Below are 21820 nucleotides of genomic sequence, written 5' to 3'. Positions count from 1 at the left end.
CCATTCTCCCAATTGAGACTTCAAAATGAATCTTGGTTAGTGAAATATGTGAAAAGGGTGAGCAACAGATAAGCATGAAGGAAAATCAAGTAAAGTAACCAAAACATATATAGCATTAGTTATACAAAATAAAGTATTCATATCAAAATTTACATCCAGGAACCCTTAAAAAAGCATAATACTGAAGAGGCAGATGGTTATATTGGATGAATATTTTGGTAGGACCAATATTAAGAATAATGAGAATGAGTATTTTTAATTTCAGTTTTGCTTTACCAGCCCAGACAGTATACTAACTAATCTTTGAACTCTATTCATAATAAAATGTTTAATAGTATAATTCAAGGGAAGGGGAAGGGAGAGACAAGGAAAAGGAAGACAGAGTCTAATTCTTCACTGTGCAAGGGTGCTGATGGTACAGTTTGTAGTTATCTGGATCCTCTTATTTTTCTCTTCTATTTTCTTCCTTTGGGTCATTTCATTGCCCAGTGAAATGGAAGCTGGACTAGAGAAGAGAAAGAAGAAATCTAGATTAATTTTTTCTTTCTAGGCCTGTTAAAAGAATTGTTGAAGATGGTTAAATTTCAAAGAGTCAAAAATGGGATTTTAGAATCATCTCTATATTTAGGCAAACTATCTAATCCTTTTCACTATCGACATGATTAAGTGGTTACCATAATACAAAAGTAAAAAGGGAGGAAAAGTTTGTTTTTTTTTTAATCGAATAGTCAACTAGTATAGATAAAAATATTGTACTTATATTAATATCACTCAATAGAAAATATTAAGCAAATTATACTTAACCACATTACACCATATTAATGGACAAAGTTACCTTTTACCCTCTAGCATTTTTATGTTCTTGAAATACAATCAGTTTTGCCTACACTCTGCATGGTTATCTTTTTTCTTAAAGGAATGTATCACTAAGTGTCTCATTCTGTTCACGGTTTTGGTGTCACAATCCTCAAACTGAAGATGGCCTTGTCAACAATCCTCAAACTGAATTCTTATTAAGGCTGCCTTGGAAGACAGAGGAAAGGGTAGTGATCATTACTAAATTAAATTTTAAGCTGAATAATTCCAGAAATTCTTTCTATTTCCATATTCAAAGAAACTGATAGATGAATTGAAATAATTATTTGGCCTAAAATGACTGCATGTGTATGCTTCCAAAAAGGAGATTCAGTTTACTTCTTTAATCTGTCTTGCTTTTGAGATTCCTTTGTATACAAACTGCTCTCTATTTTTAAATCCTTGCATTCTAGCTGGTCTCCATGTTAAATAGATCACGTTACAGCCACAAAGTTCTGTTTTAACTATAGGAAACCAATTGGCTATCAGTTCCAACAACCAAAAATTCACCAGAGAAGAAATGTAATGGTTAACTGAGCAATGTGACCAGAAATCAAAATGAAATCAGCTTTGGTTATATTAAAGTTGAGGCACCAATGAGACATCCAGGTGGACAGATCTGACAGGTAGTCTGGATATTAGAAGAGGTCAGAAGTGAAAACAAAAAACTGAGCACCACCTAGATAGAGGTGGTGGTTAAATTAAAAATGACTGAAATTGACAAGATAGAAATTGTAGAGGAAGTTGCCCCAAACCCAACAAAACTGTAGTAAATAACGATGATCCAATTTTCATAATATCTGAAAACATGAAAGCATAGAGGTACTGAAAAAACCTAATTTAAACAAAAGGGAAAAAATCACAAATTATAGGTCAGTAAACTTGACAACTCAGGCAAAATTCTAGAATAATTAAATTATTCTAGTAGAATCTGACAAAGAAATGAAAAGCCACTATGGCTTCACCAACAGGTCATGCCAGACCTCAATTTTCCCCTAGATCATAAAAATGTAGTAAGTATAGTTTATCTAAGTGAAGACTTTGAGAGAACGTTTCACACAATTCTTGTGAAGATGGAGGCTTGAAAGCTAGACTACAGCATGATTAAATATGAATTTAGGGAGGGGGAGGGTAACAAGGTCAGATCTACACTGGATTCAGTTATTGTTATTCAGTGTCAATATTATTATTCACTGTAATGCAACAAAGGATTTTGTTCAACCTTACAACATTTATATCAATAGAGGAATAGATCATATACCTATTAAATTGTTCAGATGACATGATGTTGAATAGAAGATTTAGATCAATCAGGATCCAGAGACTACAGTCTAAGGTTGAAATGTAATATCTCAATGAGAATAAACGTGTCATACTTGGGTTCAAAAAATATTTACTTGAGACATATAAGGAAGAAATGGTTTAAAAGCAATTTACCTGAAAAAGTTCTGTAAGTTTTAAAGAACTACAAATTTGAAAAAGTAATATGACAATTAAAAAAGGGGGGCGAGGGGGGAAGGGGAGGAATAACTCATTTTCATTGCTCAGTTTTCATGTCTGTATTATGACCCCTATTCAGGATGTTCTTGGCAAAGGTGATGGAATAGTTTGCCATTTCCTTCTCCGGCTCATTTTACAAATGAAGACACTGAAGGAAAATGTGCCCAGGGTCACACAGTTATTAAGTGTCTCAGACTGTATTTGAACATAAAAGAATAGGTCTTCTTAACTCCAGGTCTGGCACTTTACCCAGTGCATCACCTAGCTGTCCCACTGAGATGTATGGCTTCCATAAATAGATAACAGACCCTTTGTACTCTAGAATACTATATTAAATACAGTGCAAATCAATAAGTTGTAACGAGACAATTTAGAGTTGATATCAGTACTTCTGGATAATTATAGCTGCCCAAAAGTGAAATGGTCTTTCAAGTGGAGGTCTAATAACTGGTCAAGAACATTACCTTGCGCATTCATTTCAAATATTAAATAAGATGGATAATAAGATTTCTTACAATCGGTAAAAGCCTTGGGGAACACTATCCTTAAAGCACTAGAAGGAACTAGTAAGAGAAAGAAGTGGTACATAGAAACTACAGAATGTGGTGTCTTTGGCTTCAAGGAAGAAAAAACAGTTTAATAGAGATAGTTGTTCAGCCTTTACTATCATTTCATATCTCTCCTCCCTTTTGTGAGCAAACTCTGGAAGAAGTATATTCATAATAGACCCCTCTATTTATTTTCTTCTCATTCTTAACTTTCTAAAATCTGGCTTCTGACCTCATCATTCAACTGAAGCTGCTGTCTCCAAAATTATAAATAATCCCTTAATTAGCCAAGTCTAACAGCTTTTTCTCAGTTCTCATTCTTCACCTCTTTATAAACTTATCACCCTCCTTTTGATGGTCTATTGTTGTTTTTTGTTTGTTTGTTTGTTTGTTTGTTTTTTTTTTTTGGTGACCCTTTCCCTTGTTCTTCTTCTACCCAACTGGTCACTTCTCCATCTCTGATGCATCCATGCCACATATATTAGGTGTACAATAGGGTCCTTTTCTCCCTTCACTTGAACTCAACAGTTCCCATGGATGAAATTATCTCTCTCTGCTGATGATTGTAAAAGCTACTAATCTAGACTAGGTCTTTTTAAACTTTTTCATTTGTGATCCCTTTTTACCCAAGAAATTTTTATGTGATTACACAGGTACATAAAATAGGATGTAGAGATTACTTACTGATAATAAATCATAATTTCATGACCTCTACACTGTTATATGACCCTACTTGTGGTCACAAGCCATAGTTTTTAAGAAACATTGATCTAGATCCAACATCTCCTATAACCCACAATGAAATCTATTTCCTACTGGACTTCTCAAACTGAATATTCTATAGACATCTTAAACAGGTCCTAAACTGAACTCCTCAAATCTTCCTCTTTTTAATTGCCCTTTTTTCTAGTGAGGATCCTTCCAGACACTAAGGTTATCAATCTAGATGTTTATGTTTATAGGAAGTAAAAAGAGAGGTTAAATTACTTGCCGAATAATCACACAGGTAGTAAAATAAGAACCAAAGAGCAGCATTTGGACACAGATCTTATGACTCCCTTTCCCTACCTACTGTAAGAATGACACTGATCAGATGATTATCTAGTCATTGTGACTTTTGACAACAACTTCAGAAGACAGATGGAGGGCCAGATATTAGGTTATGAATGTTTAGTTGAAGCATTAAGTGACTACAGATGAGAAGCATCCAATATAAGCAGCTTTTTCACAAATCTAGGGGGAAAAGGAGTAAGGAAAATAAACATTTATTCCTTATTAAGTGCTCACCACTAGCCAGTCACTATGCACACTTCTTAATGGACCCTTAACAACATCCCTAGGAAGTGCTACTATTCCCATTTTATAGTTGAGAAAATTGAGGTATATTGGTTAAATGCCTTGCTCAGGGTCACACAGCTAGATCTAAATTCAGATCTTCCTGATTCAGGCCTCAAGGCCAAGTCTTCTAATGCATTACCTGTATAAGAACAAGACAAAGTAATGAAATAAGATAAAAATTTCAAGAGGCAACTGTGTTTTAGAATAGAAAAATGAGTATATTTTAGATAGATTAAAAGGAACCAGGGAGAAAGAAAGATTATTAAAGAAGCTTGCTAAACAAGTTATAAAGAATAAGATGAATTAAAAATGCAAGAATAGATTGGCTAAAGGAAAATACAAAGTTCTGAGGAATGAAGCATAAGTCACTGGATCACAGATTTAATACTGAGAGGGACCTTCAGAGACCATATAATGCAAATTTTTCAATTTAAAGATAAGGAAAATGAGGCCTAACAAGATCTCATGTCCTACACTAATGCATTGTTGGTGGAGCTGTGAACGAATCCAACCATTCTGGAGAGCAATCTGGAATTATGCTCAAAAAATTATCAAATTGTGCATACCCTTTGATCCAGCAGTATTTCTATTGGGCTTATATCCCAACGAAATACTAAAGAAGGGAAAGGGACCTGTATGTGCCAAAATGTTTGTAGCAGCCCTGTTTGTAGTGGCTAGAAACTGGAAAATGAATGGATGCCCATCAATTGGAGAATGGCTGGGTAAATTGTGGTATATGAATGTTATGGAATATTATTGTTCTGTAAGAAATGACCAACAGGATGACTTCAAAAAGGCTTGGAGAGACTTACATGAACTGATGCTGAGTGAAATGAGCAGAACCAGGAGATCATTATACACTTCGACAACGATATTGTATGAGGACATATTTTGATGGAAGTGGATTTCTTTGACAAAGAGACCTGAGTTTCAATTGATAAATGACGGACAAAAGCAGCTACACCCAAAGAAAGAACACTGGGAAACGAATGTGAACTATCTGCATTTTTGTTTTTCTTCCCGGGTTATTTATACCTTCTGAATCCAATTCTCCCTATGCAACAAGAGAACTGTTCAGTTCTGCAAACATATATTGTATCTAGGATATACTGCAACATATCCAACATATAAAGGACTGCTTGCCATCTAGGGGAGGGGGCGGAGGGAGGGAGGGAGGGAAAAAAAAAAATCGGAACAGAAACGAGTGTCAATATAAAGTAATTATTAAATAAAAATTAAATTAAAAAAAAAAAAAAGATCTCATGTCCTAGGATCACAAGAATAGTGTGTATAAAACAAGATTTGAGCCTGTATCCTTTGACGTTACATATGGGATTCCTTTAAAACCCCTTAAGTGGCCTCAATTTTCTTAATAAAGAAGACAGTTCATCTGCTCTAGATATAACGCAGGTAAGAGAAGAAAAGTTTTAGAATGACAGGCTTTATAAAGAATAAAAAAGGGACTAATTGATAGCTGTCAAGAACTTTCTCTTAAACATAGTAGTCATGGGACAAATTAATGAATTCAATAAATGTGTAGGTAGGACTGTGGTGACTTCCTAATACCACTTAGTAGCACAGGAATAAGGAATGTTGAATGGAGGATAGTTGGAATGGGGGTAAAAGAATTACTTAGGGGTGAGAATTCAGCGATCAGAAATAGGAAGTCATATTCCTATGGTGAGAGGAATGAGTATTCTAAAATGGCTAGGAAAGGATTAAAGTGAAAGCTAAACAGTCTAAGTTAAGTGCAGTGAAGACATAAGCCAGAGGTAGATAAATGGAATAAATCAGGGAATAATCAAGACCATGAATGAGAACAAAAACAGGTATAGAGAATGAGGAAGAATTAAGAATATGTGGTCAGAGTGAAATTACAGATCCTGGAGGATATTAAATCAAAGTCTTGGTTACACTAATGTGGATTGAAGTTAGGTAAGGAAAAAAAATGATTGTTAAAAGTTCAAGATACTGGGGGATTTTATAATCAGGTTATTAAAGGGGTTTTCAAAATAATTGTTGAAACAGAAAAAAATCCTGAATGGAAGTGGTTCGAAGTCTAACTATTAATTGGACAAATCATACCCTTTTAGGATCTCTTTTTCAGAAGAAAGTGCAAGCTCTTAAGAATATAAACGTATAATTGAAGCAATTCTGCCTATCATTTAATTTGGGGACACAAATTTTATTTGAGAACTACCACTGGATTAATTAGATTATGGCAAATGTCCAACATATAAATGTTTGGTGAATGAATACTGCCAAAATACAACAACTACTTTAGGCAACACCAACATCAGATTAAATTCAAACAAAATTATCTTTGATACTAAGAAATTATCTTTTAGTGATCTATTCAATATAATTCTGAAAGAGACCAAATGAACCACCCTTCATGACATCTGCTACCAGCCACAAAATTATGCTTTTCATATCTTATTCTGTGAAACTATATCAGGAGACAGAATTAGCTTTATGTATTTTACTAATCAAGAGGGGGAAGAGGAAAGAGGAAATCCACATTAACATGGAAATTACATGTCCATTTGAAAGACTTCTAAATAATAAAAGTAATTACTAAACTCTTTTTGTTTCCATTTAACATAAATCACTATAATTCATTTCTTCTACACTGATCAACAGGTCTCTCAGGCTTAACTTCTACTATTCCTAACCATTCACTAGATGGCTTTCTCCAAACTGATCCAATAATTTTACTTCCCCTCTCCCCCACCAGTATTTCTTAGGCATTAAGTTCAAGATGAATCCCGGACTGCTCAGTCTCCCATCCATTGTTCCCTATGAGTAAAAGCAGATAAAATTAGGCAATATGATATAGGAGGGGGATAGTAGAATATTAATGATCTTTATTTCCCCCCCACCACCCATGATCATAAACAGTTTCATAGGCTGCAAAAAGTTTTGATGAGTATATACACAAGTTGATAGATCTATGTTGAAATAAAATAAATACATTTTCAGCATGTTATTTTGCTCTTTTTTGCTGTTGTCTGGAGGATGACCAATTTAAAAGTACTATATTTCCTGGAGAAAAATAAAAATTGATTTACATTACTTGACAAGACTTATGCTATTGGGTAGTAGACCATTTTAAAAAGAAAAGCTCGTTTTATTATCCAATAAATGCAAAAGGCACAAAATGATTCTGCATAAGTAATAACTTTATTGTAACTTGATGTGCTGAAATGCAAAAAAATATTTTCAGCAACAAGATACAAAAAGTATCTGAACATTAACATCAGCTGATTAAAAAAAAGAGGCTGGCCGGTTTGATGCAAGTGTTTATACATATATTATGAATTTTCTAAATCATTTCCACCCCCAACACGGTCTTTAAATCATCATAATGTGTTTATTTCCAAAACAGGACTCATTTAAGTTAAGCCTTCATTTTAAATACCAAATACAGAATTAACTGGACTGCTGTGAATAATGAAGTCAAATATCTGAAGAATTTCCACAAATTCCCTTTCAGATATAAAGTCCATTTACTGCAAACAGAAAAGCTGTGATTCTAATTCAATTCAGCAAACATTTATTAAGCACCTGCTATGTGCAGAACACTGGTTAAACTAGTCTAATCTTGATAATTTATAGGAAGCACTGAGAAAGAGAGAGAGAGAGAGAGAGAGAGAGAGAGAGAGAGAGAAAGAGAGAGAGAGAGTGTGTGTATGTGTGTGTGCGCGCACACGCACATTTTTCCAATACATTAAAACCAGTGACCAGTATTACTGAATTAATTTTAAATAAATTAATTTAGTATTCCTAATTTGGATAAGTTTCAATCTGGACTGAAATACTGATTTTAAACTATGAAAAACCTTTATAAGGAAGTAATGATCTCTTAAAATTTCAGTCTTAAAATATTTTAGATCATGAGAATGCAAATATAAATATCTGACAAATTTAAATTAGGGGGAAAAAACTCTTTTTGTTCAAGAATATTGTATATGACTGATTACATTGGATTAAAAAAAAATCATCTGAATAAAGGACCTGTTAGATTGTAGACATATTGTCTTCAATTACATATCAGCAAGATTTGCTTTGATTTCCATTGTAAGCTTACTGCAATTATTAAAGATGTAAAGAAATTAATCTATATTCTCATAATTTATTTTCAACCTAGTTTACATATGAATCAGTAATACTTGAAAAAACAAGAGATTTTAATGTCTTATAACTTAATTTAATAATAGAAGTCCTAAAAAGGCACTGTATTTTCTTAGTTCAGTATGCAGTAAATTGACCATATAAAGTTATTTTATAGCTTCCTCACTTCCTGAATTGCCTCCTAAAACATGTCAAAATGAAATATCTGAAACTAACCAATAATTTTAAAGATTTAACTGAGTCCTATTTTCAGAAAAATCTATCTCTGTAAAAATACCACACACATACATACATACAAGCGTGTATTTACACGCAACATGACCACACAACACATGCAAGATTCTTCAAAAAAGTTCGAAGGTGGTAGATGTGAATATTTAAGGAGGTAATGTTGGCAAGCCAAAATGTTATGGCACCTTCATACTTGTGCTCCAAACACTTATACAGTTTAAAACAAAACGCACGCATACATACACACTTTTAAAATTTTAGCCTGAATAAGAACATTTTGTAATGGTTATTTTATAAGGTAAAACATTTTAAATTAATCACTACTTTTCTAGGGGAAAGGCCCCTTAGAAGTAACAAAAAAGGGACACAAAAGCAAGCTGGTGATTCAAAAGCACAAAAATGTTCTGGACAATCATTAGGGCCCACTGAGAATGCTACATGGGGTTTAAACTGCAACCAAAGAACTAATAATGAATGCATCCACTTGAGAATACAGCAACTGTTTACCTTTTCCTTAAGACACAACAAAACTAAAAATATACATAAATAAATAAAAATAAGCAAAACAATGCCATACAATTTTCTGTTAGTGTAAGGAAGGTATGCATTGAATTATCTGAAAAGTGGACTTTTTTTTTAAACAAATGTAGATACTCTTACAGCACAGCGTTTGACATTTTTGGTACAAAATGTGCTATTGACCTTTAAAAAAATCTTTATAATAAAATCCTTTAAGCTTTCCAATAAACAGTGATATTATATTAGAACAAGCTGAAGTGAATATTACACAGTAATAAACATTACCAAAGTTAACTGTATTTTAGAGCTGTAATTTTTAGCAGTAAATTTATGCATGGTATGAGATATGTGCGTATATGTACATATATCTATATCTATGTGTGTATATATTTTATATATATGTATATACATATACATACACCACATACCATCACAATCTGCATATCTTAAATTTTAATATAATACATAACAAAATTTTCACTAAACTGAGGTGGAGGATACATTATTCATACCCCAGGTAGCCAGTCTCGGAGATCTCTAGCAGGAGTTTTTTTTTTTTTTTAAATTACGAAAATAACTAACTTCACATTGTAAACATGTATAGCTCAATCTCATGGTGGAGTCAGGGAACTGTGCATTTTATTTTTCTTACTGCTCCAAAGGACAGAATGAGCATGATTATCAGGGAAGGAATCTTCAGTTCAACTTTAATCTTTCTGTTTGCCCAAGGGATGCTTCCAATTTCAAAACTGACAAAATATAATTAAAACCACAGAAAGAGATTTAAAGATTTTAAAGTAAGAACCTTGAAACTCTTTCAAAGTTTGTAAGTAAATGCTTACTTTTCAGTGTTACGTGTAAATATTCATACATTCTCTTCCTTAACATTAAGATTACTAATGAAGACCTGGGAAATACAAATTATTTTGGAAGATAAATTTTAAATTCCTTTGTCCGGTACTGTAAAAACTCTACAGGAAAATTACAGTCTTTTATGAATAAAATTATAAATGTAAATATATATATATATATATATATATATATAATGTTTTATTTTCCAGTGAGACACTTCTTCCTTAGTGATCAAACAAAAAATTTGCCAAGTATCAATTTATATATTATCACTATTACAGCAAATTTAAAGCAGTAACTCAACAGTTACTCTCCTGCTCTTCCTGTTACTGTGCACCATTGCAGATATGCCACCCCTCTCAAATTGTAAACAAAGCTATTGAACACTGAAAACGTTATTTAAAGCTAAAATTCTTATAAGAACTGGCCCATGAAAAGGAGTTTTCAAACAGTTTATCCTGTTCACATTATGCAGAATTTCAGTATCATCCACAATGCATATTAACTTAAAACAGTGGAAGTAGAAGGAGGAGAAAAAAGAGCAATGCTTGAAAATGTGGCCTGGAATACTTATTGTAAGAGACGAGAGGTGGCGGGGAGGGGGTGTCTCTCCTCTAGTGTGCACATCCCTTTAGAGAAATCATATAGTTGCACACAGTTCTTTGCAAATGAAAAAAGAGGGGAGCAACTGCTCAGGATCTTTTTTATTATGTGCCTTTTTTAAAGGGAGAGTACATCAGTTACTTAAGGTGTGTGAAATTCATAATCAATTGTGTCTTGTTATTTTCCTTGTCCATGGTAACAAAATGAGTGCCCCAGTTGGCTCCAAATATCATTTTTTTCCAAAAGTTAAGACACATTAATTGTACCTCATTAATTCGATCAAAAGCAAAATATATATGTACCACTCAGTATACAAAAAAGTTACACATTAAAAGTGCATATTTATCATTCTTAATTTGGCCCATTAATTTAATTTACATTTGGTCATTATATGTATACTTTCTGCACATCCAGGAATCTTCATATTAATGTGGGGTCAGAATAAATAAAACATTCCTAAGAACAAATATTATTCTTTTTGACATCTTAACCTTAATTCTCAAACATCATTAACTAGGGCATGAAGAAACACAGGCTTAAGTTTATTAAGTGTTTCTCAAAGTTTGTTGGACAGTTGACATATAGACATGTATTACAAACTGTACTGAAAATACAATTCTTTCAGGCCAAACCATTGCATATTTGCCCCTACAATGAAAAATAAATTAGAATCAAAGTAGTGTATTGCCATAACTTACCTTGAAGGTAAGCAAGCTCTCCTGTATTCACAAGACCTGGACTGGAGTATATCCGTGGTCATCTCCAATTCAAGTGTTTTTGAGGAGAGCCTAATTTTAACCTTCGAGATAGCACAGGACCAAAACTATAAAATTCATTTTGTTTTTCAAAATAATGGAAGATCCTTTGAAACTTAATATCTTCAGTTATCAATTTTACTGCATTATGGAGCTAGTGCAATCCTGCATAGCCTAGTCAAAAAGACAAGGCACAATTTAAAAAAAAATTAGCCTATATGAACTAGAGAAGTCATTGAAGATAATTTAAGGCCTTGCAGTGAATTAGAGAGTAATCAGTCTAATTTAAAGCTGAAGATTAAACCATAAATTATCCATCTGAAAAGCAAACAATGCTTTTTCAGCTTCTGTTCTGTGGACAAGGATAACAAAAACAATTCTTGTTTATGGTTTGTATATTAGAATCCATCTGGACCTGGAGGAGTAAGAGTCAATTGAGTTTTTCTAAAGTTCACGGAAGATTTCAAGACTGTTTTAGTCGTTTGCGTGGAATACCAAACTGTGGACACTGTGCAGATGCTAGTGCTCGGAAGGCCTCTGCCACTAAATGAGGGTGGGACTGAATCATAGACTTCCAGCCTGCTGTTTCCATTATGTCTGTTGTTTGGCTGAAAAATAAAATGAATAAAATATTTAATTAAACATATTTCATAAAATATGAAATTAAAATGAAGAGTAACAGTCATAGAATTCAAAATGTTTCAAAAAGTTTTTCCAAAAATAGTTATGTCAAAATAGATAATCCATTAATAGATAGTATTAAAAAAAAAAAAATCACCAGCACCAACCAAAAAACAAGCATGCAACTAACAATATGCTTTTAGATATGTAATTCCAATCTGGTATGACTGAATTATTTACTTTTCAAATTTTTTCATTCATTTGTTTAATCAGTATCTGAGCGCTTGTAAGCACATCACACAGTTAGGTATTTTATAAATGATAAACTTAAATCTACTTATTATTTTCCCCAAATCAGCATCTTATAACAATACCTAGTATCAACTAGGTAAATATACTGGGGGGGGGGGGGGGGAATAACACTACCTTTTATAATATATTTTTAAATTATTTATTCTTCTAGGATTATCAACAATGCCTGATAACATGATAATGAATAAGAAGCAATATCTACTTTTTACTTTCTCAGGCTAATATGGTACTGTAGAAAGGGTCTAGAACTAGGTCATTAGTTTTTTTTTTTGTTTTGTTTTGTTTTGTTTATTTTTTAAGTTCACCCAAACCTTACCAGGAACTTTTTTTTTTTAATCAAGAGTTACTTAATACTGCATCACAGTGTGCATCAAATGTGAATACCTTATCATAGGTAATGAAGGCCAGAGGAAATGATGCAAACAAACCATTGTAAAGAATATAAGTAAAATTTAAATTTCTATATAAATATTAGCCACCCAAACAAAATAACCAGAGAACTATGCAAAGATAATTTTTAGAGCTGACAAAGTATAATTAAAATCAAAGTATAATCAAAGTATTGATTTTTGAAACACAGGTTATGAAATCAAATAAGAATGCATTTTGTAAGAACTATTTCTTAAAAGATGTCTTTCTTCTTCTTCACCATGAGATCATGCCATTTAATCATTTAAAATAATGACATTAAAATGTTACTGTCATGATTTAAACAGATGAATATGGGAAACGGAGCACAAAAATGAAAATTCTTCAAATTGTTAGAAGTTTCTATTTTCTAGTCTCACATTCTGGATAACAGAAGGCTAGGAAGCTACTTTCAAAACTTAGGCAAATTCATAGACATATGACTTAAGCCTATGGGTAATATTTACTCCCATTAATAGAGTTCAAATTAAAATGAGAATCTGATGTCATCTTACTTGCTGTTCCAGTTTTTCCCATCTTTACACCCAAATTGTCGAAGCACACTGCACCTGCAATGAAAATGTAAAGATACTTAAAGAATTTTGTTTGAGCACAGAAGGTAATAGTAGCAAGCTGATTAAAACCTAGCTATCTCTTACCTGTTAATGAACTCTATTGCTTGTGCTTTCAACTGTTCTGCACTGTGCAAATCTGCAAGGATAAGGATGTCAGCAACATTTTCTACAGAGAGGTTACTACACAAAGCTTCTTCACACATCACCTTCAGTCGATCCAGTGCATACTATAAGAAAGGAAAACACAACAATTATACCTTTATTCAAACCATTAACTGTTAAAATTAGCATACATGCAATTTAGAAGATAAAGTCAAAGCAAATGCAGGAAACTGAGGACATTTTAAAATTCTAATCTCCACCCACTTAGTGAAAATATCTTTTCATTAATATTATAAAACTTCCAGTGCCTAAAATGTATATGTAGAACAATCTAAATTGTGGGAGGGGCAGAAAATGATTGAACAGAGCCGGGACAAGGTTTTGAGTGTGTTAGATAAGGTCTAAAAATGGCACCATTAAATTGGAACAAACTGAAAATAATAATTCTTCATAAAACCTGTCTTTCTTCATTGTTGTATGCCTAGAACAATATGGTCCTGGGGCTCAGTCTTCCATTGTGATGTGAGCAATCACAAAATATATTATAGAAAGTGAAATTTTCTGAGATTACAAATAAATTGTTTTGAAAAAGTGGTATTAAAATGTGTCCTTCAATAAACACATTAAAGGTAGGTGCTTAGCCCTAGTCCCAGCTCTGGACTTGTATAATTTTTTAATACAATCTGAACAAAACACAAGCAGTCATTCAACAAAAGCACAATTAAAAGTTCTTAAATAATAGTTTCTTCTATAATCTACGGCTCATTTCTTTCTATATCAAAATGGAAAACTGTCATATGCTGGATATTTATTGATAAGTTTTTTAAAAATTACTTGTATATTAAAAACTCAACAAAGGCAAAGAATTTGTTCATTACTGTTAGTAGTTAAAGACTATAGACTATAGGTATTCATACTATGTCTATAGCTATCTATATATGTAATTATAGAAATAATATATTTGCATATAAGTCATACTTAATTTCTTGATAGCTTTACCTACATCAAGAGCAAATGTACATGTGGCTAAGAAAAGTTGACTATGCATCAAATGAATGAAAACATCACCCCCAACTTTTGAAATAATTATATTAGTGAATTTCTGAAACCTGTCTGCTGTTCCTTTGGGAGATATCAGTTGTGGAAGCATAACCATGACCATAACCATGACCAAGACAGTACTCAGTTCACAGCAGGTCCTTAAAGAAATCGAATGCAATAATTAGAGTGGCAATATATTTCATTGTCTCTGGGTTGCTAAATAGCTGCTACATCAATATTATTTTAAATTAAGAATTAAGAACATTAACTTCATTCATGTCTGTATAATAATGTGAGATTTCTTTAAAATGTAAAGAAAAATGTAGTACAGACATTTTAAACCGTGTTCCTCAAAAATAAATGTTACAGCATTTTTAGGAGAAAAGATAATTTCTTATATTAAGGTACGCAAATAAACCAACACTGATCATGATAAAGGATGAGAGGCTGCCTTAAAAGTGTTAAGTTTTATACCATATCATACTGTTATCTAAGAAATAAAATTTACCAGGATACATATTTTTGATTAGTTCATTTTCTAAACTACAACTAGCAAATTCAAAGATATATGACTTCTACTTGATGCTAAAATGACTTGGAATCCATAACACAATATCTGCTTCCATTTACAATGGAATAAACAATGCTCACCCTTGAAAATAACAGTACCACTGTAAATATTCTATTTGTAGACTTAAGTTATATATTACAATGCCTAACTTTTGCAAAATTTTTAGTGGCATAACTTGCACAACGCAAGTGTCAAATTCTGGATACCTTAAATTCATACATATGCGACTCTGACTAAGTTTAAAAATAAAGAGACATTAATGTATTGATTAAAAACTGTCTGTTTCTATAAGGTCATTTGTCTGAATCAAATTCATGCATGCAAACCTTTAAATTACTGTAAGCAAATCTGATTTCCAAAGGTCTTACATTTCTCACAGCTTTTTTATTGAAATAAAACTTATTTATAAAAATATACTTAAAACTAAAGCTTTAAAATAATGTGTACATAAATACTTTAATTTGGCAGAATGCCTTCAATCTAATTCATGCACAGATACTAAAATAATGAAAATTGTCAAACATAAGTATTAATATTTATTTATTTGGTTACTTTTTTGCTGAGGCAATTAGGGTCAGGTGACTTGCCCAGGGTTACATAGCTAGAAAGTGTTAAGTGTTTGAGGCCAGATTTGAACTCAGGTCCTCTTGACTTCAGGACTGGTGCTCTATCCTACACTGAGGACATGTTACTTTGAAACTAACAGACAGTTTCTCCAAAGATAATATATTATTTTAAAATTTATAAGGAACTTCACATATTATAACATTTTTGTTATAGTAATTTAGTTCATTTCCATTTTCAAAAATAAGAAAACTGAGGTTAAAACAATTTAGCTTCCTGAAATTAGCTAAACCTAGATTCAAATTCAGTTCTAGTGTTCTCTATAATATACCATATTTCCTAAGTTAATTAGTTAATAACCAGTAATTGAACAAAAGTAGTTTTAGATAGTTAACCCTGTATTACTCAAGTACAGAATAAGCATTATTTATATTATTTATTCTCATTCATTAACCTCATCTTTACAGTCAGTGATTTGTTGAAACTTTAAAGAATGAAAAATGATTCTTAACATCAGTATAAGGAAACTATAAATAAAAATTCTGCTATGAAAAAAGAAAAAGTATAATTCTTTTCAAACCAAGAATTTGGAAATTTTATGACATTTCAAGATTATGTTTTCTCCTCTCCCCAAACTGGAACATAAATTATTATTTCTATAAATATGCATTTTCAAGGCTATTTCTAAAGCAAATATTATATAATACAACTGGATTTTTTTAAAAAGCCATATTATTAAGTGCTTTGCAAAAATGGATTTAATAAGTGTTTTAAATATATATATACACATACACACACACACACATACATATAACATTTCAGAGATTATTCTAAAAAGCAGCATATTCAGGGGATAAAAATACAATTAAAAGTTATTTAGTTTCCAATCTAATTTCTCCCTCAAAATATTCTTCCCAGAAAGCTAATAGCTTTACTATAATTTTTTCCAATGTATTTTTATGACTTATTTCCAAAAGACCCCTTTCTCAACATTATCCCATTGGGACATTATTTCAAAAGAACCATCATCAAGAATTATCTACAAAAACACAGATTTTTATGACAAGACATTTAAAGCTTTTGGTTTTTCAATGACACCTTTAAGTAAATATAAAGCTTGAGGACATTTTTCAGCCTCTTAAAGACAAATTACTTACTTTGTCTGCAGCTGCTAACAAGTTGTCAGCCATTTTGTCTAGGTTTGGTGCTTTCCCTGTATAAATGAATCTCATCATTTCTTTAAAAACCTCTGGGTCTACATCATTTATTTCTACTCGATTCTGTTATTTAAAATACAAGAGAAAAACATGAATCAGAATTAATAAAAAAAAAAAAACAAACTGAATCCTCTATAGCCTACTCCTGTGCATTTAAAATCTTAAGCAATATTTTAAGAATTTTAGTCCTATTTAGTTTTTAAAATATTTAAAAGACTTCAGTTTTATTTTTCTTCCTATAGATAACCTTATCTAAGGGTTCATGATTATACAAAAGTCCACCAGAAATATGTCAGTATGGCTGTTAAATCTCGAATGTTATCTTGTTCATGAGTTAAAAATCTAAGAAACTCAAAAATCCTTCTACTAATTACAAGCTCACAAAAATACACTTGCATAGTTTAGAGAAATGAGTGGATAGAAAAGCTTTTTAGGTCTCTCCTTAAAGGTTCTGAATCTGCTTAGGGATAAGGAATAGAATAAGTGAAATAGCATCATAGAGTTTCTGTTTTTAGTAGAGTGAGTAGTAGTGAAGTTCCCATCCACTGTCACCAGCTGCCTAAAGGAAATTTCCACCTAGTATATATGGTATATATGGACCATACGTACCTTAAAGTCAATACCTCCAAAATCAAGTTCATTTCTCCCATTCCCAAACATATCCGACTTCCTAACTCAAGGACACTACAATCCTTCTAATTTATCCAAGTTTCAAATCGTAAAGCATCCTCCCAAACCTGTCACAGTTAACACATTTAACCAGAATCCTTTGACTCTACCTTTACAAAATTTTTTTTTCATCTGGAACCATCTTTCTAATTCAGCCTCTCCTCAACTCTCACTTATGGAATAGCTTTCTACAATTTTCCACTGCCTCCAATTCCCCCACCCACCCACATATATCTTAAATCCATCTCCCACACAGCCACCAAATTACTGAAAATACAGGTACAAACGTGTCATTCTCTTGAACAAAGAGTTTCGGTGGATCCTCTTGCTTTTAGGATAAAATAAAAATTTTTTCACTATTTAGAACCCTTGAAAATCTGTGACCCTATCATTTCAAACATATTTTCTATTTCTTGTTCTTATGTAGGTCAAGCTGATCTACATGCTATGCTGTGCCTTCAACCTAAGTATTCTCTCTTCCATCTGCCTTTCAACAGACTGCAATTTATTCCTAAAATAAAGCAAATTTCTCTTTGTGTCCCTTTCTCCACTCATGCCTCTTTCAGAATTCTTAGTTGTATTTACGATCAACCCAAATGCCGTCACCTACAGGACACTTTCATATTGGGGGAACTTCAACTTTTCTCCTACCCTACCCCACCCCCCCAAAAAAAAGTATTAACTACTTCTATGAGAAGTTAGGTTAGTCTTTTTCCCTCAAAAACCTCAAGATCTATTAATCCCTAAGGATCAAAATACTATAGTAGCTCCTTGGTTACTTAAGTATAAAAGTCCAGCCCATCTGAGGTTCCTAGAACTTGAAACATTTCGATTATTGAGCACAATACTAAGGAAAATAGAAGAGCTATGTCCCTAGGAACCAGTGCTATATCCTTATGAATATTCTTTCCATATTCATATTAATATTTTTTGATAAGTGAGGTGATCTACAAATTTTCAATTTATTACAATATTTAGTTTGATTCAGGACACTGTATTATCTCCTTCCTACCACAAAATGAAATTATTTTGTATTTCTTTATCTGTGGATTTTTTGCTTTGCCACAATGGGGGTGAAGGGGGAACAAAAAACCTCCTTGAGTGTGCTCAACTAATATCACCACTTTTTTGTCTGACCACTCAGCTCCTAGCATAAAGCCTGGAATAAACAAGGCATTTAATAAATGCTTGCTACACTGAACTGAACAAGAAAAAAAAGTTGACAATCTTGTCACTCTGCCATAGACTGCCTCTAGATTATCTTGAGTTCTAAGTATTACAAAAAGCATATCCAAATGCAGATAGGTTTGAGGAAATGAGTATGTTTAACTAGATTATGTCCTTTAGGTATCTGAAAAAGTGTCATGTAAAGGACAGACCACTTAGATACTGCTTTTTCCTCAAAAATAGGAATAGATCCTTCAGAAGCAAATAGGCATAAAGGAAAATTTACTAAAAATAGATGTTTGAAAATAAACTGAATTTTGTTTGGAGGTTGTTGTTCTTCAGTCATGTCCAAGTCTTTGTGACTCCAGGGACCAAGCACTCCAGGTCATCCTGTCCTCTTGAAATCTGTCCAAGTTTATGATCTTGTTTACATGACACTATCTATCCATCTAATTCTCTGCCATCCCTTTTCTGTTTGCCTTCAACTTTCTTCAACATGATGCTTTTTTCCAGTGAGTCCCATCTCCTCCTTATGTGGCCAAAGAACTTAAGTGTCAGCTTTCATATTTGACTTTCCAATTAAGAGACCTAATTAATTTAAGTACTGATAAATTTGACTTTCTTACTGTCCAAGGGACTCTCCTAAGTTTTCTCTAGCACTACATTTTGAAAGTGTTAATTCTATGATATTCAGCTTTCATATAGTTCAACTCTCAAGGCAGATAATGCTACCAGGAAAACCATAGCTTTGACTTGTACAGACCTTAGTTAGCAAGATGATGTCTGTTTTTTGATATGTTATCCAGATGTGCTATAGCTTTCCAAAGAGCAAATGTCTAATAATTTCATGGCTGCAATCCTTATCTGCAATAATCTTTGAGCCCAAGATATAAAATCTGACACAACAATTTCTTCTCCCTTCATTTGCCAGGAGATGATGGTGCAAATTGTCAAGAGACCTTACTTTATTGTTATTTTCTAATGTTAAAACTTGAAGCTGGCTTTCAAAAATAAGGGGTTCTCTTCTGCTGAGTCTTCAAGAAAAGTGTACATAATATATAATCATTTGTCAAGTTTGTTGTAGAGAAGCTTCTCATTCAGTTTCAGATTTGCAAATGAGGCTAGCTCAAGGCAATCAAATTCAAATGAAAATGGATTCTTGTAGGATGCATACAGACTCAGAAAATCACAAAATAACTTATATTACATTTCCCAATGTAATTTTAATCAGGTTCATTGGTAGTTTTGGCAAAGCATTTCATATACCTAGCCCAATTAATAGCCGAGATTCTTTCTGGGATCCAATGTCCTAAATGTGTGGTTGAGGCTCATGCCCTAATGCCACCATTGCTAATTCTTACCCATCTTTTAAAATCTAAGTTGAATTGTCAACCAGTGCTAGCACATTATTGCAACTACAATAGATTAAGAAATGTTTTTTTGAGTACTGAATGAAAGATAACCTATAGTGCAAAAAGGTGTTCTGAATCTATTCTGATTTCAATTAACATGTAAAAATAATCAGGGTCTGAGAAACCCATGCAATTTCCTGAATCTCAGAGGCCTAATTCAGGACTTTCTTTCCACAGATTTCTTTTTGCCAATTAACAAAGCATTTGGGTGAGAATACTCCCCTCCCCCCCCCCCCCCATAGTTACCTTTATGCTGAAACCTTGGAGGAAACACAAGAATGACTGGAAATCATCATTACCATCATTTTTATATGGTGTTTTAAAGCTTACAAAATGCTTTACATAAGTTACCATCAAAATTTATTGAGGATGGTCTCCAACTATGTATCTACAATATCTTTTGGGAGTAATATTTGATATGCAGGAACTTCTCAAGAGAATAGATACATATGGTTAACAAAAATTCTTAAACACAGCTCACATTTATATAGTATTTTAAGTTTTACCAAGAATTTTTACATAAGTTATTATTTATATAGAAGAGTTACTTTGGAAATTGGTAAATTAGACAAATTTGTCAAGTGGGGTTAGATTTTTTTTTAAAATAAACATTTTTGAGATCATCCTGGTTTCATTTAAAATGATTTAAAGGATTCTCCCTTTTCAAACATGCACATACTTTTTAAAAAATGTAAAAAAAAAATAACTTATACAAAGCTGTAAGCCTTTATTTACCTTTTTGCTCTCTTCCATTTCATGTTCAAACATTGCATTAAAAACGAGGGAGCGAGCTGTAACAAAAAATTAATTGTTTAGCATTCACATCTAGGAAAGAAAAATAAACCCATTTTGATACAAAAGCAGAAAATACCTGCAAGAACAGATTTATGAGCTTTGAATTCTTGTCCTCTTACAAAAAAACTGCAATCAGTAAATCTCGTGGTTTCCCAGAGATTCCCTAAATCTTCTGCAAGTCGACATTCAGGTACTTTCAAAGTATTTGTATTAGTCTGTCCTGATATATTTACTGAATCTTGGACCACGCTTACCTGCCAAAAAAAAAAAAAAAAAAAAAATCACACCAAGACAAACACTATCACAACTAAGTATTAGTGATCATTAGCTATAATACCAAAATTACAATTCATGTCTTTAAGATATTTATGGAATTTCTTTTACCTTTCTATAACAACTATTTATCTTCTAAACACAATCATAACTAAGTTTTAGTTACATTACAAGTAGTAAAATTTAACACAGTATATGGCAATTATTGAGCACTTAACAAATGTCCAAGGAATAAAGTAGTAAAAACAACAAAGTTCACAAAGACACATTTCTATATAGGATAAATAACAGAAAGACAAGAATAATTCAAGAAAGAAATGAACATTCAATTAAATTCTAGATTAAATTAAAATAATCTAATTTCCTTAATTATTGTATTAAGAGACCATATCTTGGTATCCACAAGACAGTTTAAGTTACGCAGAAAAGTTCAGTTTGATTATGACACATTATATGATAATATAAAGAAAAAGATTTTAAAACTTTTTGTTCATCAGAATTCCCATTAATTTGATATGTAAATTATATCTCTCAAAGCAATATTATTTACTGAAAAGCATTAAATTAAAATTTAATTAAACTTTAAATTTTATTTTTTAATTTAAATAAAATATAAATTTGTTAAAAATAAAAATTTTAAAAATTAAAATTCTGCAATAATTAAGTTCAAATATGAGTTAATCATTTTTATATAGTGTATTAGGTAGGCTTTATACATTAAATACATATACATATAAGCAACATTTATCAAGAGAATA

General features: G+C 32.1%; 1 protein-coding gene across 3 annotated transcripts in view; it reads right to left on the bottom strand.

Moving 5' to 3' along the window:
* Window positions 1-309: 309 nt before the first annotated feature.
* Window positions 310-21820, bottom strand: part of SPOPL (speckle type BTB/POZ protein like) — a 105192-nt gene continuing 83681 nt past the window's right edge. For 2 of the 3 annotated variants that reach the window (XR_007951956.1, XR_007951955.1), the window contains exons 6-12: window positions 20866-21043; window positions 20730-20785; window positions 16687-16809; window positions 13336-13478; window positions 13192-13245; window positions 11279-11943; window positions 310-505 (exon numbers count right to left, since the gene is read on the bottom strand). Coding sequence is in view for 1 of the 3 variants with exons in the window: in XM_051985809.1 (XP_051841769.1) it covers window positions 11799-11943; window positions 13192-13245; window positions 13336-13478; window positions 16687-16809; window positions 20730-20785; window positions 20866-21043 (699 nt within the window). In the remaining 2 variants the exon portion in view is untranslated. Of the gene's footprint in view, window positions 506-10663; window positions 11944-13191; window positions 13246-13335; window positions 13479-16686; window positions 16810-20729; window positions 20786-20865; window positions 21044-21820 lie in introns of those variants that run through there. The other variant, XM_051985809.1, reaches the window with a different exon arrangement.

Source organism: Antechinus flavipes, chromosome 3, assembly GCF_016432865.1.
Source record: "Antechinus flavipes isolate AdamAnt ecotype Samford, QLD, Australia chromosome 3, AdamAnt_v2, whole genome shotgun sequence".
Taxonomy (NCBI): Eukaryota; Metazoa; Chordata; class Mammalia; order Dasyuromorphia; family Dasyuridae; genus Antechinus; species Antechinus flavipes.
Note: the sequence above shows the minus strand (reverse complement) of the source record. Positions and strands in the feature narration are given on the sequence as shown.